The sequence below is a fragment of the Entelurus aequoreus genome, linkage group LG19, assembly GCF_033978785.1.
Source record: "Entelurus aequoreus isolate RoL-2023_Sb linkage group LG19, RoL_Eaeq_v1.1, whole genome shotgun sequence".
Classification (NCBI taxonomy): Eukaryota; Metazoa; Chordata; class Actinopteri; order Syngnathiformes; family Syngnathidae; genus Entelurus; species Entelurus aequoreus.
Window position 1 is genome coordinate 24,668,676 of NC_084749.1, and position 17,014 is coordinate 24,685,689.

The 17,014-nt window shown below is 44.3% G+C and overlaps 1 protein-coding gene across 1 annotated transcript in view; it reads right to left on the reverse strand.

Annotated features, from left to right (window-relative positions):
* The window catches only part of gmds (GDP-mannose 4,6-dehydratase), a 274,497-nt gene that overhangs the window by 222,769 nt on the left and 34,714 nt on the right, over nucleotides 1–17,014 (reverse strand). The window contains exon 4 of the mRNA XM_062028147.1: nucleotides 13,189–13,298. Coding sequence (XP_061884131.1) covers nucleotides 13,189–13,298 — 110 coding nt within the window. The remainder of the gene's footprint in view (nucleotides 1–13,188; nucleotides 13,299–17,014) is intronic.

Consider the following 17,014-nt stretch of genomic DNA (forward strand, 5'->3'; position numbering starts at 1 on the left):
ACGTGCAATGCTAAAGGCTCGGAACAAGGCTTTCAAGTCTGGCGACATGGTGGCATTAAAATCAGCCAGAGCTAACCTGAACCGTGCCATTAAGGTTGCAAAGCGTGCTCACAGTCAGAAAGTGCAGGACTTCTTCGAGAACCCTACAAACACTAGACCAGGGGTCGGCAACCTTTACCACTCAAAGAGCCATTTTGGCAAGTTTCACAAATTAAAGAAAGTAATGGGAGCCACAAAAAAAAATTTTAAATTTAAAATGAAAAACACCGCATACAAAGCTTAAATGCTTTGTGCTATGTTAACCAGGGGTCTCCGACACACGCACCGGCACGCACTTTAATGTGGAAATTTGATGTTAGTGCGGCCCGCGAGTTTTGAATGAATGGCGCTTGAGGCGTTTGATAGCGTCATACTTGCCAACCCTCTCATTTTTCCCGGGAGACTCCCGAATATCAGAGCGTGATGACACTGCATTTGGCACCCTCTACAGTCTGCCCTAACGGTGTACCTGCTCGACCACACGTAGAATGCAATTTTAGCTTGCTCACGTAAGTGACAGCAAGGCGTACTAGCTCAGCAGCCACACATCTTACACTGACGGTACCAATACCCAGAATCCCATGCCGCCCTAACTCTTCCGCTCAACCAACGCACGGAGAGGGGGGGGTTGATGTGTGGGGGGATTTGGTGGTAGCGGGGGTGTATAATGTAGACCGGAAGAGTTAGGGCTGCATGGGATTCTGGGTAATGGTTGTGTTGTGTTTATGTTGTGTTACGGTGGGATGTTCTCCAGAAATGTGTTTTTCATTCTTTTTTGGTGTGGGTTCACAGTGTGGCGCATATTTGTAACGTAACAATGTTAAAGTTGTTTGATACGGCTACCGTCAGTGTAAGCTGTGTGGCTGATGAGTAAGTATGCTTTGCTGTCTCCTGTGTGTGCAAGTAATAACAGCATGCAACATGTGGCTGGACTGGCACTCTGTATGTAAATGATATAGAGGACAATTACTGCAGTGCAATTAGGGTACGCCCTTTATTTAGTAATTAGAGTGTAAATAGGAATATTTTTTCCCTGGGAGTAATCTATGAGAGACACTGAGATCCATAAGTCTCCTGGGAAAATCGGGGGTGTCGGCATGTATGTAGCTGAGCCGCATCAGAGTGGTCAAGGAGCCGCATGCGGCTCCGGAGCCGCGGGTTGCCGACCCCTGCACTAGACGAATGTGGCAGGGCATACAGGTCATCACGGACTATAAAGCTGCCCCCTGTCCCTGTGACAACAGTATCATCTTCCTAGATGACCTTAACAACTACTTTGCAAGGTTTGAGGCACTTAACACCACTCCGGCGAGAAAATCCATTCCTCGCCCTGATGAGCAGCCACTCAACCTGGATATAGCGGATGTCCGGAACACCCTGAGGAGAGTGAACCCCCCAAAAGCACCGGGACCTGATGACATTCCGGGCAAGGTGCTTAAGGGATGTGCAGACCAGCTGGCTGGGGTTCTCACAGACATCTTCAACATCTTGCTGACCCAGGCTGTGGTACCATCATGTTTTAAGACGGCCACAATCATTCCAGTGCCAAAAAACCCCACAATCTCCTCCCTCAATGATTACCGCCCCGTTGCACTCACCCCCATCATAATGAAGTGCTTCGAGAGGCTGGTAAAGGAATATATTGTCTCTAGACTCCCCCCCACATTCGACCCATACCAGTTTGCTTATCGCCCTAACCGCTCCACCGAGGACGCCATCTCCTCTGCACTCCACCTGAGCTTAGAACATCTGGAAGGAAAGGACACACACGTGCGGATGTTGTTCCTGGACTTCAGCTCAGCATTCAACATCATCATCCCGCAGCACTTGGTGAGCAAACTGGCCCCCCTTGGATTCAGTACCCCCCTTTGCAACTGGCTACTTGACTTCCTCACAGACAGACCCCAATCTGTGAGAGTGGGCAACAACACCTCCAGTGCCATCTCCCTGAGCACCGGCTCCCCCCAGGGCTGCGTCCTGAGTCCGCTGCTGTTCACGTTGATGACTCATGACTGCTGCGCCAGGTCCACTACCAACCACATTGTGAAGTATGCGGACGACACTACAGTAGTGGGCCTCATCCGTGACAACAACGACATGGACTAAAGGGAGGAGGTGAAACATCTGGTTGACTGGTGCAGAACCAACAACCTGGTCCTGAATGTCAACAAGACCAAGGATATCATTGTTGACTTCAGGAAGCACCAGTCCAGCCACGCTCCACTCTACATCAACGGCACAGCGGTGGAGGTAGTAAGCAGCACCAAGTTCCTGGGGGTGCAGATAACTGACAATATAACCTGGTCCCTACACACTCTTGTAAAAAGAGCTCAGCAGTGCATGCACTTTTTGCGTCGGATGAAAAGAGCACAACTCCCTCCCCCCATTCTCACCACATTCTACAGAGGCACTATAGAGAGCCTGCTGACCAACAGCATCTCTGTCTGGACTGGAGCATGCAATGCCTCAGACTGGATGTCTCTCCAGAGAGTGGTGAGGACGGCGGAAAAGATCATCAGGACTCCTCTTCCTCCTATCCAGGAGATTGCAAAAAGCCGCTGCCTGACCAGGGCTCAGAAAATCTGCAAAGACTCCTCCCACCCCCACCAAGGACTGTTTCCACTGCTGGACTCGAGAAAGAGGTTCCGCAGCCTCCGAAGCAGAACCTCCAGGTTCTGTAACAGCTTCTTCCCTCAAGCTGTAAGACTCTTAAACGCATCATAATTAAATTATCCCCTCAACTCCCCCCAAAATGGATTAACTCGCTGGAATAAAAAAGACAATATAACATACATCCATAAACGTGGACGCATGTGAAAAAGTGAAATATTTATCTGTACAGTAATCTATTTATTTATTTTATATATATATATATATATATATATATATATATATATATATATATATATATATATATATATATATATATATATATATATATATATATATATATATATATATATATGCTATTTATATATTAATTTATTTATATATGCACCTTATTGCTTTTTTTATCCTGCACTACCATGAGCTTATGTAACGAAATTTCGTTCTTATCTGTGCTGTAAAGTTCAAATTTGAATGACAATAAAAAGGAAGTCTAAGTCTAAGTCTAAGAGTTTGAACAGAAATATGTCATATAGGGATTAACACACTAATACATTAACAAAATGATGTGTCAAATATTTTTTAAAGTAATACCTTTGTGACGTGAAAAAAACACAAGTAATGTAAAAAAAAACATAGCGTTTACTTCTTGATATAAAAAAAAAGCATGTTGGTCAATTTTTTAGGGCATTACGGAAGTCGTGGCTTTTGCCGCAGTTGCTGTGGTTAATTTCAAGCCCTGCAGTTAGCTCCATCTTTTGACACTTCTTCCACTCCCTTCCTTGCACGCTACACCGCTACAACAAAGATGACGGGGAGAAGACGCTGCCGAAGGTGAGCCACGTAAATAAGACCGCCCATAAAACGGCGCACCCGGAAGCGACTGTCAGAAAGCGGCTTGAAGATTATCTGTAAAACATAATCTATGCAACATTTTGACCAATAAACCACCATTACATGTTATGTAGACCACAAAGAAGTGTATTCAATTTAGAAAAATAGATTATAATAATAAGACTCCTTTAATGCGCCTTATAATCCGGTGCACCTTATTTATGAAAAAACGAAAATAGACCATTCATTGGCAGTGCACTTTATAATCAGGTGGGCCCCATTATCCGGAAAATACGGTACACATTTCTGGTTCCTACAGGTAGTCTGGTTCAGATTCACTGCTACATTGTCAACTAAAAGGAATTGTACAAGAAAGCCTGAGTTTGTTATGATTGAAATCCTTGTTCCAACACATATATAACATTACAAATCAGATAGAATATAGTACTTTGCAGAAAGTAGCAATATTTAATTGATTTTTAATTTAGTGATGTTATTAAGTGAATATCCCTGGCTATTTAGAGTCTGACAGTAATGTGTTTATTCTTGCCATGCCTAGAAGGTAAATGTTACTCTTGTAACAAAGCTGCACAAAATTGCCGGCATTCAGTGCAATTCATTTGGCAGAGGTAACACAATAACAATATTTTGTGTAATTAGTCCATTAGATTAGTTAAATATTTGAAAAAATAGTCGAAAGATTAGTAGTTAGTGGCAGGACTGCACTTTTGTTCCAACAGCACAACTTCCCCGGTAAGAAGGAACGTGCCATGACATCCAGCATGCAAAATCTACAAAATGAAAAGTAATTCTAAAATAAAATATCAGAGCCAAAATTTTACACCATCACCTAAAACAAATGTTTTTTTGTAGTCAAAAGACTGCCTAATTTAAAATTTAGAGTCATTTAATTTGAATATTGCAAAGCTGCATTTTCTTGAAATGTTCTTTTTAAAAGTACTCTTACAATTTCTGAGCGGTTTGTCTAGCTTATAGAGAAATGTACTGTGATTACTCTTGGAATTGGCACCCTTTGTTAGTGAAAGAACAATGATTATGACTCGAGAATTGGTTTGATCAAAAAAAAAGATTCTATATTGAATCATCATTTCAAGAATCTGAATCACACTGAATCACTTATTAAATATACCCAAAGCATTCATTAGTAATTTTACATTGAACTTTTAAAGTGAAGTCAAGGTTTGAAAAAGTCATGCAGTAGGTGTGCACAATTATTCACCAGGTAAGATATATAAAGCCCAAATTGCGTGCGCTAGCTTTTATAAGGCTGAATATGTTTGTATGTACGCAAATTTGGGGTTCTGACATTTACAGGCTTTTAGTTAGAATTCCAAGCACAGTTTTGAGGCCCTACGTGTGATTGATTCAATGCTCTCAGAACACATGAATAATTCAATATTTTTGGAGGTCTACCAAAAAAGGGACAAGCGGTAGAAAATGGATGGATGGATAATTCAGACCTGCGACAAGTAACTTTTTTCTTAGTCAATACTAAAAGCCTTGATAAGCTTTTTGTGTAAAAAATTGCAACATATTTCGCCTTGGCTCTTCTCCCTTTAAACTAACAGCTGCACCTCCAGTCACCAGTCTGTCAAGCTCTTCAAGTTCATAGAAGACGCCACATTTAATGGACTAATGTCTGGTGGGGATGAGTTTGCCTACTGATCATCTAGTGACCCCGGGGCCTCATGTAACAAGCTTGCATATGCACAAAAACCTGCGTCTTTTTCACAGCAAATTTGAGATGTATCAAGAAGAATATTTGTGCTGTGGATACTTACCGTATTTTTCAAACTATAAGGCGCACTTAAAATCCTTTCATTTTCTCAAAAATCGACAGTGCGCCTTATAACCCGGTGCGCCTAATGTACGGAATAATTCTGTTTGTGCTTAACAACCTCAAAGCGATTTTATTTGGTACATGGTGTAATGATAAGTGTGACCATGGTAGTCACACATATTAGATCCATCCATCCATCCATCCATTTGCTACCGCTTGTCCCTTTCGGGGTCACAGGGGGTCGCTGGAGCCTATCTCAGCTGCGTTTCGGGCGTAAGGTAGGGTACACCCTGGACAAGTCGCCACCTCGCCAATTTTAGTGTTGCCAATCAGCCTATCCCCAGGTGCATGTTTTTGGTGGTGGGAGGAAGTCCACGCAGTCACGGGGAGAACATGCAAACTCCGCACAGAAAGATCCCGAGCCCGGGATTGAACTCAGGACCTGTAGACTGCAATATGACGCCAGTAAACACCAAAACTTTAAATGTTCCATTGAAAATAGAGAACATTACATACGGCACTCAAAAATAAGTCAAAATGTTTTAGTACGACTTTGAAGCCGCACCGCTTGATGGATTGTCGGCCCATTATGGCTACCGTAGTCAGAGATACAAGTATTACTATTGTGTGTGTATATAAGTGTATATAATGTGTCCATTAGCGGACATATTATCTGGTGTTTTGTTTCACAATATTATGCAAAACCAACTTTTCTTACCTTCTGGTACCTGCTGATCTGTATTTGAGATCTGCATAAATCCTGAAAATGTGTGCACATATGCCACTGCAGTCTGTGCAGTCTTCTTCTTTTTAGTTAAAGTTAACAGTTAAAGTACCAATGATTGTCACACACACACTAGGTGTGGTGAAATGTGTCCTCTGCATTTGACCCATCCTGTTATGATCCGCTACCCGGATCATAGTCTGTTTATGTTTTCTAGTCACTTGTGTTTTCAGCACCTCTTGATTTTGTTTGTTTTCAGTTGCCATGACGACAGATTACATTTACCTGCCTCTGGTTAGTGTTCAGAACGCGCACCTGTTGCCCGGGCGCTAATCAGAGGGCTATTTAGTCTATGCCCTGGCCTCACTCGGTCTGGCTTCCTAATTTACTTTATGCTACAGATGACGACTTTTGTTCCTACTCTGTACCTGCTAGCTTCCACGGTAGGCTCTTTTACTTGCTAGCTCCCATGCTAGCCCCCTTTAGTTTTTACCTTAAGTGCTATGAACACGTTTTTCTTTGTTCCCATATGATTTACTTCTTAAATAAATAATTTCCTACCTGCACGCTGTGTCCGAAGCCCGTCTGCATTCCTGGGAAAACAACCCCGCATCACGATGCGACCCGGTCGTCACAGTAGGAAGCCTGCCAGTAACAGTTCTCTCGCTACGGGCGTGGAGGAAGTGGATGAAGGTGCGTGGATGGTGCTCCGAGCTATGGAGGCAGAGACGATCCGCTGTTCTCCAGATGAAGATATGATGTGGGGACCTGGAGGGGTTTTGGTCTCGATCGACTCCATCTGGCCCGGGGATGTCCGCTCACAGCCAGCTCGGATGCGTCAGCGAAGGCGGAAGTCATCGAAGAAGGCTTCGGCTCGTGACAGAGACGTGCCGATCCCACAATTTTTCCCTCCAGAACACTGCAAGTTACATGCAGCCCAAGCTTCCCCTCCTCAGATGTTTGGTAACCCAATCGACCACTTCGCCAAACATTTCTCCGACTGGGCTGTCAGTCACCTGGACAGCGGAAACAATGACGTCATTCCATTGGCGCCCCCTGATGACGTAATTCCGCCCACTTTTGATGACATCATAGACCAAGATATTTTTTTTCTATCTTCTGCTTCTTTTTGTCAGCTGCCAACTAAGGACTTTAATTCCAAGATAAAACATTATCAAGACATTATTTTACAGACCCGCTCACCAGGTTTGTCATTGTCCTCCAGGACTCAAGCTCCACCTCCAGTGATTTTGGTTCCGCCCCCAGTGACTATTGCTCCACCCACTGCACATACTTTTTTCCCCTGTGCTCCCACCCAGTCTCAAGTGGGGGATGTGAATAGACGTTTTGGACAATTTAAAGGGGAGGAGTATACCCCCCTCCTGACCTCCCTCCACCTGAAGACGGTTCCAAACCGCAAAGAGCGCGTCTGGTATCCGCGTCTTGAGGGGGGGGCTAGTGCTGGGAGCTGTGCTAAAGTTAAAGTTAAAGTACCAATGATTGTCACACACACACTAGGTGTGGCGAAATTATTCTCTGCATTTGACCCATCACCCTTGATCACCCCCTGGGAGGTGAGGGGAGCAGTGGGCAGCAGCGGTGGCCGCGCCCGGGAATCATATTTGGTGATTTAACCCCCAATTCCAACCCTTGATGCTGAGTGCCAAGCAGGGAGGTAATGGGTCCCATTATTATAGTCTTTGGTATGACTCAGCTGGGGTTTGAACTCACAACCTATCGATCTCAGGGCAGACACTCTAACCACAAGGCCACTGAGTAGGTGGGGTGGCACAGCTGCGCCCAGCCAAGCCGCAACCCCCGGCCCGGCCACCGCTACCAGTCCTTTGGCGTGCTAAGCCGCAACCCCCGGCCCGGCCACCGCCACCAGTCCTTCAGCGTGCTAAGCCTCAAACCCCGGCCCGGCCACCGCCACCAGTCTTTCGGCATGCTAAGCCGCAACCTCCGGCCCGGCCGCCACCACCGGTCTTTCGGCCTGTTAAGCCGCAACCTCCGGCCCGGCCGCCACCACCGGTCTTTCGGCCTGCTAAGCCGCAATCTCAGGCCCGGCCGCCACCACCGGTCTTTCGCCCTGCTAAGCCGCAACCCCCAGCCAGGCCACCTCCGCCAATGTCACGACCAGCACCGGCTCCAAGACTGGTTTCCACACCAGCACCGACTCCAAGACTGGTTTACGCACCAGCACCGACTCCAAGACTGGTTTCCGCACCAGCCCCGACTCCAAGACTGGTTTCCGCACCAGCACCAAGACTGGTTTCCACACCAGCACTGGCTCCAAGACTGGTTTCCACACCAGCGCCGGCTCCATGACTGGTTTCCACACCAGCGCCGGGTCCAAGACTGGTTTCCACACCAGCGCCGGGTCCAAGACTGGTTTCCACACCAGCACAGGCCTCAAGACTGGTTTTCACACCAGCACATGCTTCACGACCGGTTTCCACACCAGCACAGGCTTCCCGACCAGTTCCTGTCCCTGCTCCGAGGCTAGCACGAGTCACAGCTCCAAGGCTAGCACCAAGGCTAGCACCAGAACCTGCACCACCTGCCGCGTCCACGACAACGTCTCCTGCTTCCATGGCGACAACAACGTCTCCTGTTTCCACGGAGACAACGTCTCTTCCTGCTTCGACGACGTCTCTTCCTGCTTTGACGATGTCTCTTCCTGCTTCCACGGCAACGACAAAGTCTCCTGCTTCCACGGCGATGACGACGTCTCTTCCTGCTCCCACGGCAACGACAACGTATTTTCCTGGTTCCACGGCGACGACGTCTCTTCCCGCTTCCACGGCGACGACGTCTCTTCCCGCTTCCACGGCGACGACAACGTCTCTTCCTGCTTTGACGACGTCTCTTCCTGCTTCCACGACGACGACGTCTCGTGCTCCTGCTTCCACGGCGACGACGTCTCCGGCCTCGTCTCCGGCGAGCCTTCCCCAGGCGCCGCCACCTTCCTCCTCTACGGCGTCGTCGTCTATGCAACCTCGAGCTGTCTGGCTGCGTAAGCGGAAATCAGGGGCCCGCATGCGGCTCTCTCAGAGGTCAGTCAATGGACGCCAGTGGCGCAAGAAGCAGCAACGCCTAGGACGTAAGCGTAGAACTCTATGGCTGCTGATTTTCTGGCGCCACTCACGGCCACCTTCTCGGCGGCCAGAGGTGTGGCCTTACGTGGTCGCCCGCCTCGCCTGCGGCAGCGGCGTTCCGTTCGCCACCACCACCTGACTCGTCCCCGGTGGATTCGGGGCCACGTGGCCTGGCGACCCACCACCAAGTCCTCCCTCCACCCTCCCTTGACTCTTGAACGGTCTCTTAGTTTTTTGGATTTTAGTTTTTTCAAGGGACATCTGGAATCTGTCCTTTAAGGAGGGGGTCCTGTTATGATCCGCTACCCAAATCCTAGTTTGTTTATGTTTTCTAGTCACTTGTGTTTTCAGCACCTCTTAATTTTGTTTGTTTTCAGTTGCCATGACGACAGATTACATTCACCTGCCTCTGGTTAGTGTTCGGGACGCGCACCTGTTGCCCGGGCGCTAATCAGAAAGCGATTTAGTCTATGTCCTAGCCTCACTCGGTCTGGCTTCCTAATTTGCTTTATGCTATAGATGACGACCTTTGTTCCTGCTCTGTACCTGCTAGCTTCCACGCTAGGCTCTGTTACTTGCTAGCTCCCACACTAGCCCCCTTTAGTTTTTACCTTAAGTGCTATGAGCACGTTTTTCTTTGTTCTCGTATGATTTACTTCTGGAATAAATCATTTCCTACCTGCACGCTGTGTCCGAAGCCTGTCTGCATTTATGGGAGAACAACCCCGCATCACGATGCGACCCGGTCGTCACACATCCCCTTGTTCACCCCCTGGGAGGTGAGGGGAGCAGTGGGCAGCAGCGGTGGCCGCGCCCGGGAATAATTTTTGGTGATTTAACCCCCAATTCCAACCCTTGATGCCGAGTGCCAAGCAGGGAGGTAATGGGTCCCATTTTTATAGTCTTTGGTATGACTCGGCCGGGGTTTGAACTCACAACCTACCAATCTCAGGGCGGACACTCTAACCACTAGGCCACTGAGTAGGCAGTATGTAGGCAGTTTTCCCTATCTTCTTGTTATGGGACATTCACACTCTGCTGTTGTCATTTCTAATATAAAGTAGTGTAACTTATATCTCACCATGGAAGCGCTAAAAACTACCAGTGTAATGAGTTTACATAATTCACCCACGGAACTTTAGTTATTAGAGAGTTCCAGCGTTGTTGCATTAGTGAGCCACGGATGAGAAGATGCTGCTCCGTTATTGATTTAAGTAAAGTCTGTGTTGTGGGCCTGATTTTCTGTGTTGTCTGCACCTTCCCTCTCTTCCTGCAGTGATTGCCGAGGGTGGGGCGATCTCTGGGAGCACAAAACTCCACACACACCTGCAGCTCGTTTGGGCTAATCAGCCGGTTTCTTAAGCCACCCTCTCTTTGTCTCTAGTGCTGGATTATTGTCTTTGACTCCAGTGTCTCACTAGTGCTCTCCGAGATCTCCTGCCTTTCGCCAAGTGTTCACACGCTTGTGTTGGAACCCCGCTTTTGTGAGTTTGGTGCCTTGTCACCTTTTTTGTTGTACTTTTTGCTCTCGCCTTTTTCCCATATTAATGGTGATTTTCTGTTCAGCCATTCTCTGTTGTCACTTTTCCCTAGCATAGTTTTCGGTTGGTACTTTGTTGCTATATTTTTCGATGGACTGCATTTTTGCTGTTACTTTGTAAATAAACCCTTTTTTTTAAATTGTACTCTGCAACTGGGTCCCGGCCTCCTTGTCTGAACCCTGACATAGGCTGGATTATTATGTCAGGGTTCAGACAAGGAGGTCAGGACCCAGTTCTCCCCTTTTTCCCATATTAATGGTGATTTTCTGCTCAGCCATTTTCTGTTGTCACTTTTCCGTAAGATAGTTTTCAGTTGGTACTTTGTTGCTTTATTTCTCGACGGACTGTATTTTTGTTGTTACTTTGTAATTAAACCCTTTTTTGGAATTATACTCTGCAACTGGGTCCCGGCCTCCTTGTCTGAACATAGGATGGATTATTATGTCATTATGCCTTTTTCCCATACTAATGGTGATTTTCTGTTCAGCCATTTTCTGTTCTCACTTTTCCCTAGGATAGTTTCATGGTTTAATAGTATTGTTGATCTTCTGTCTGTCCTTCCGGTCAGGGTTTTTTAAAATGTTGTTTCTATCTGCTTTTGAGCCTGATGCTATCACGTTAGCTCCGTAGCTAAGTTAGCTTCAATTGTTAAGTTTCACCAAGCTGGAAATTATTAACCGTGTATTTACATGTTCATGGTTTAATAGTATTGTAGATCTTCTGTCTATCCTTCCATCAGGGTTTTTAAAAAAATTTTGTTTCTATCTGCATTTGAGCCCGATGCTATCACGTTAGCTCCGTAGCTAAAGTGCGTCAACGATGTATTGTCGTGGAGATAAAAGTCACTGTGAATGTCCATTTTGCGTTCTCGACTCTCATTTTCAAGAGGATATAGTATCCGAGGTGGTTTAAAATACAAATCCGTGATCCACAATAGAAAAAGGAGAGTGTGTGGAATCCAATGAGACCTTGTACCTAAGTTACGGTCAGAGCGAAAAAAGATACACCCTGCACTGCCTCTCTAGTCCTTCACTCTAACGTTCCTCATCCACAAATCTTTCATCCTCGCTCAAATTAATGGGGTAATCGTCTCGCTCCATTGTAAACAATGGGGAATTGTGAGGAATCCTTCCTCCTGTGACGTCACACTACTTCCGGTATAGGCAAGGCTTTTTTTTATCAGCGACCAAAAGTTGCGAACTTTATCGTCGTTGTTCTATACTAAATCCTTTCAGCAAAAATATGGCAATATAGCGCAATGATCAAGTATGACACATAGAATGGATCTGCAATCCACTTTTAAATAAAAAAAAATCATTTCAGTAGGCCTTTAAGACCAATGTCTTGAAAAAATATATCACTCTTGAATCAACACTGTAGTTAATACTATGATCAATGTTAATTAAAAACTAAATGTGAGATATAAACAATAATGGAAGTATAATTGTTTGTATATAGTATATAATTGGTGCAAAGGTACAAGGATATTTCACATGCCTTTACTGTGTATATAATTTAACTGTGTTTATGTCGTGTATAATGTGTATTTATAATATGTTGTACAAAGGACATTTCATCATTTTCGGAAGTTCATCTTGTACTTGACATATTTTATAGGGTTAGGCGCAATAAGTGTTCAACTTCAGCCTAAACCCTTTCGGTCTGCAACATTTCCTTTTTCAATCTATGAATGTACAACTGTTCGTTTATTTTGTTGACCATTGACCGAAGAAGAAGAATAAACTAAACTAAACTAAAAACTAGGCGAGAAGAATAGTGGAATTTCGCTTTTTCAGTGGACGTCTGGGATCCCTGCAAAAGACAAATGCAGGCTACAACAAATAATCTGCTCTACAGAGAAGGTGATTGGCTGCAATCTACCATCACTCCATGTGAACACGTCCAGGACCCTGAGGCGTGTAGGCAAGATTGTGGCAGACCCCTCTCACTCTGCACATGGATGCTGCTGTTCATCAGAGCCAAAACCACTCGACTCAAAACAGTTTCTTCCCCTCCGATGTCAGCCTAAGCAACAATTTCCCTCGCCCCACATAACAACTCTCATCAGCTCCACAGTCGCAAAACATCCCAGCATTGTGAAGGCTGTTTCTTTTATGTAAATGTACATTAACACTCACTAGACTTTATTTTTTCTTACTTTAACTCAATTATACCGTTTGTACATTTTGTGTGGTATGTTGTTTGTTTTTCTTTTGTAATTATGCTTATATTTAAAATGTTTTAAATTTCATTTTATTATATGTATACATTGTCAAATGCTTCGAACATTTTATTTTACTTAGGTTCTTGCTAATTTGGCTATATTTCATCTGTTAGCTGTTTTTTCACCAACAGACCAAGATACATTTCTCGTACGTGTAAATGTACTTGCCAATAAAACGATTTTGATTCTGAACAAAAACAAACCCAGACGATACACATAAACTAAACAAGTGGCGGTAATTGTTCAAAATGCTCACTGACTGACTTTAAATGCAACTGTTAAGTATGGGATTAAGAGGCGAGAGAGCAGGATCATGCTACCTTGACATGACTCTGAGCACCCAGGTTGTAAATCTCTGTTGGCTTGACTTGGTTGATAATCTTCACTAGACATGTGCTGTCTGTCAAGTCACCATAGTGTAGCTTCATATCTGAGGAAGAAAAGGGATACAGGCATTGACGTATTAATCATAATATACGAGTCACATTATATTGTGTATCAATGATTTGGAATTCATGAAAATGAGACTGTAAACAATTTTTGCAGACGGACATAGGTATTGGAGATGGGAGTAAGTGATTTTCTGTGTGAAAAAATATCTGTAAATTGTTACGTACGGTAAATACGGTATATATATATATATATATATATATATATATATATATATATATATATATATATATATATATATATATATATATATATATATACACCGTATTTTTCGTATGCACTTATAACCCGGTGTGCCTAATGGAAGGAATAAGTTTGGTTACCCACCTCGAAGCTAATTTATTTGGTACATGGTGTAATGATAAGTGTGACCAGTAGATGGCAGTCAAACATAACAGATAAGTGTAGGCTGCGCTATGATGGCAATAGTAAATAAGACCAACATTTTACATGTTCTATTGAAAATATAGAACATTACACACGGCGCTCAAAAATCCATCAAAATGTTTTAGTACAACTTTGGTAAGCTATGAAGCCGCACCGCTTGAAGGATTGTCGGCGCATTAAACATAGGAATTTTATTATGGTGTGTGTATAAGGTAAGAGATTATCTGCCGTTTTGCTTCGCAATATTATGCAAAAGCAACTTTTCTTACCTTCTGGTACCTACTGATCTGTATTTGGGATCTGCATAAATCCTGAAAAATTTCCCGGATCCGCCTTTATAGTCCGTGCGGACACCGTAGTCGATAAACTTCTTCTTTTTCTCTATCTTCTTGTTATGGGACATTCATCCTCCGCTGTTGCCATATCTAATATAAAGTTGTGTAAAGTTCTTACATATATCTGTCAGTAAACTCGCCATGAAAGCGCGAAAACATACCTACACCCATGTAGTGGGTTTATATTATTCACATGAGGTGATGCTGCTCTGTTGTTGATTTAAGTAAGGTCTGAATGTCATTAAAACAGTTAGCGTCATCTTTTGACAATTCTTCCACGCTACACCGGTACAACAAAGATGACGGGGAGAAGACGCTGCCGAAGGTGAGCCACGTAAATAAGACCGCCCACAAAATGGCGCAACCGGAAGCGACTGTCAGAAAGGGGCTTGAAGATGATCTGTAAAACACAATCTGTGCAACATTTTGACCAAAGAACCACCTTTACATTTTATGGAGACCACAAGGAAGTCTTTTCAATTTAGAAAAAAAATAATAATATGACTAATTTAACGTGGCCTATAATCCGGTGCGCCTAATATACGTATGGAAAATACGTATGTGTGTTTATTGGTTTGTTTATCTCCTCATTCCTTCCTCTCACACTTCTGTTTCCTCCCCTCCTCTTACCAGTACTCTCTGCAGTTGGCAGTTATCGTGCATCAGTCCCCCTCCGATCTGCTGGTACACATCAGCTTGTTCTGCTCTCCTAGTTGGACATGGTAAAATATGACCAGCACCAGTAATACACTTAGATTTGTTTCATGGAACGTGAGGGGAGTGGGGAGCGCCACTAAAATTGGTAGGGTCTTGACCCATTTGCAACACCTCAAAGGAGATATATTTTTAATTCAGGAGACCCACCTTCGCAAGAGAGAGATTTCACGACTTAAAAGAGGCTGGATTAGCCATATTTTCCATTCAAAATTCAAACAAAGGGCCAGGGGCACAGCTATCCTTATTCGTAAAAATATTTCATTCGAACTCGGCCAAACTGTAGCAGACTCGGCTGGCCGTTATATTATTGTGTCTGGAAAGCTGCAAGGCACCCCAGTCATACTCGCTAGTGTTTATGGACCCAACTGGGATGACAATTATTTTGTGACTAAATTGTTTATATAATGTCCGAACATTGAAAATAATTTTATCATTATGGGCGGGGACTTTAACCTGGTGCAGGATCCTGTACTGGATCGATTATCTAACAAACTGGCTCTTATTTAATTCAGCTAAAATGCTGGATACTCTCGCTAAACAGTTGGGTCTTACAGACCCGTGGAGACATGCCTCCCCTACAATTAAACAATTGTCTTATTTCTCCCATGTACATCACACTTACACTCGGATAGACTTCTTTCTTCTCGACAATAGACTACTTTCCAAAATCAACACATGTAATTACCATAGTATTGTAATCTCTGATCATGCCCCCACCTCAGTCAACATCAACATGGACACTCAACCTAGACCCCTTAAACAATGGTGATTCAACTCAGCCTCACTAGCAGAAGACCGTTACAGGAATTTCTTACACGATCAAATTATGTTTTTCTTCGAACTGAAGGATTCACCAAAAATTGGAAGAGGTATACTATGGGAGGCATCTAAAGCCTATATTAGAGGTAAATTTATATATTTTGTTTCAAATCTAAATAAGACAGAGACCATTCAAATCACTGGGCTGCTCCGCAAGATTAAGGATCTTGATATAAAGGACGCTTTCGCCTACAAACTGACTTTGACCTTATGTCTGTCAATAGAGCGAAATTACAACTACTCAAATCCAGACAACAATTTTTTTAATCTGGGGAGAAAGCTGGGAAGCTCTTAGCCCACCAGGTCAGGGAGGAAGCATCCACGAGGCTAATCACATCTTATTCGCTCTAACACGGGAGAACTACATACTGATGCAGCTAAGAATAATGAAACATTTGCTGCATTTTATACAATATTATATACTTCAGACTGCCCCCCTTCCTCAGATAAACTGTTTAGCGATACAACATTCCCCCAGATAGAACATGGGGCTGCGAGGGGCCTGGGCCAGCCCATTAGTGTCATTGAGATCACAGAAGCCATCAAATCCTTACAGAGCAATAAGTCACCCGGCTCGGATGGCTTCAGTGCAGAATATTACAAGACTTTCTCCAGTGTTCTTGCTCCGGCTCTAAGAGACATGTATAAGAAGCATTCTTGCACCATCGCCTCCCAGAAACCTCATCGAGGGCCACCATTTCTCAAATCCTAAAAAAAGAGAAAGACCCCCTGCTTTGCAATTGCAATTTCGCTCTTAAATGTAGATCTAAAAATTATATCCAAGGTTCTCGCTCTTTGTCTCCAAAGGGTGATGCCTTCCATCATCTCGTTGGATCACACAGGTTTTATGTTAGGCCGGCAATCCTCACACAACACTTGGCGCCTCCTAAACATTATCCATTCGCCAAACCCCACGACCGCGGAGGTGGTGGTGTCCCTCGATGCGGAGAAAGCCTTTGACAGGGTGGAATGGGAATATCTAATTGAAGTGATGGGTCTGTCTGGTTTTAATGAAGATTTCATTCTCCGGGTTAAACTTTTGTACTCGTCCACAGTAGCTTCGGTACGTACAAATAATACACTATCCTCCCCAATTTTTCTTAAAAGAGGCACTAGACAAGGTTGCATGTTGTCTCCACTCATGTTTGCTATTGCGACAAAACCCCTTGCTCTTTGGCTGCGAGCAGAGAGGGGCTTTAAAGGTATCACCCGGTCGAACACATTGCACAAAGTGTACCCTTTATGCAGAGGACTTGCTCTTGTACATCTCGGATCCTGCTAGCTCACTCCCGGTAATCTTTGACATTCTGGAGCGGTTTGGCACACACTCTGGTTACAAACTCAACTACCAAAAAAGTGAGCTGTTTCCGATTAATTCCTTAGCTAAACAGTTACCACGATCTTTAGTGGCATTCAAATGGGCACATAACGGGATTCA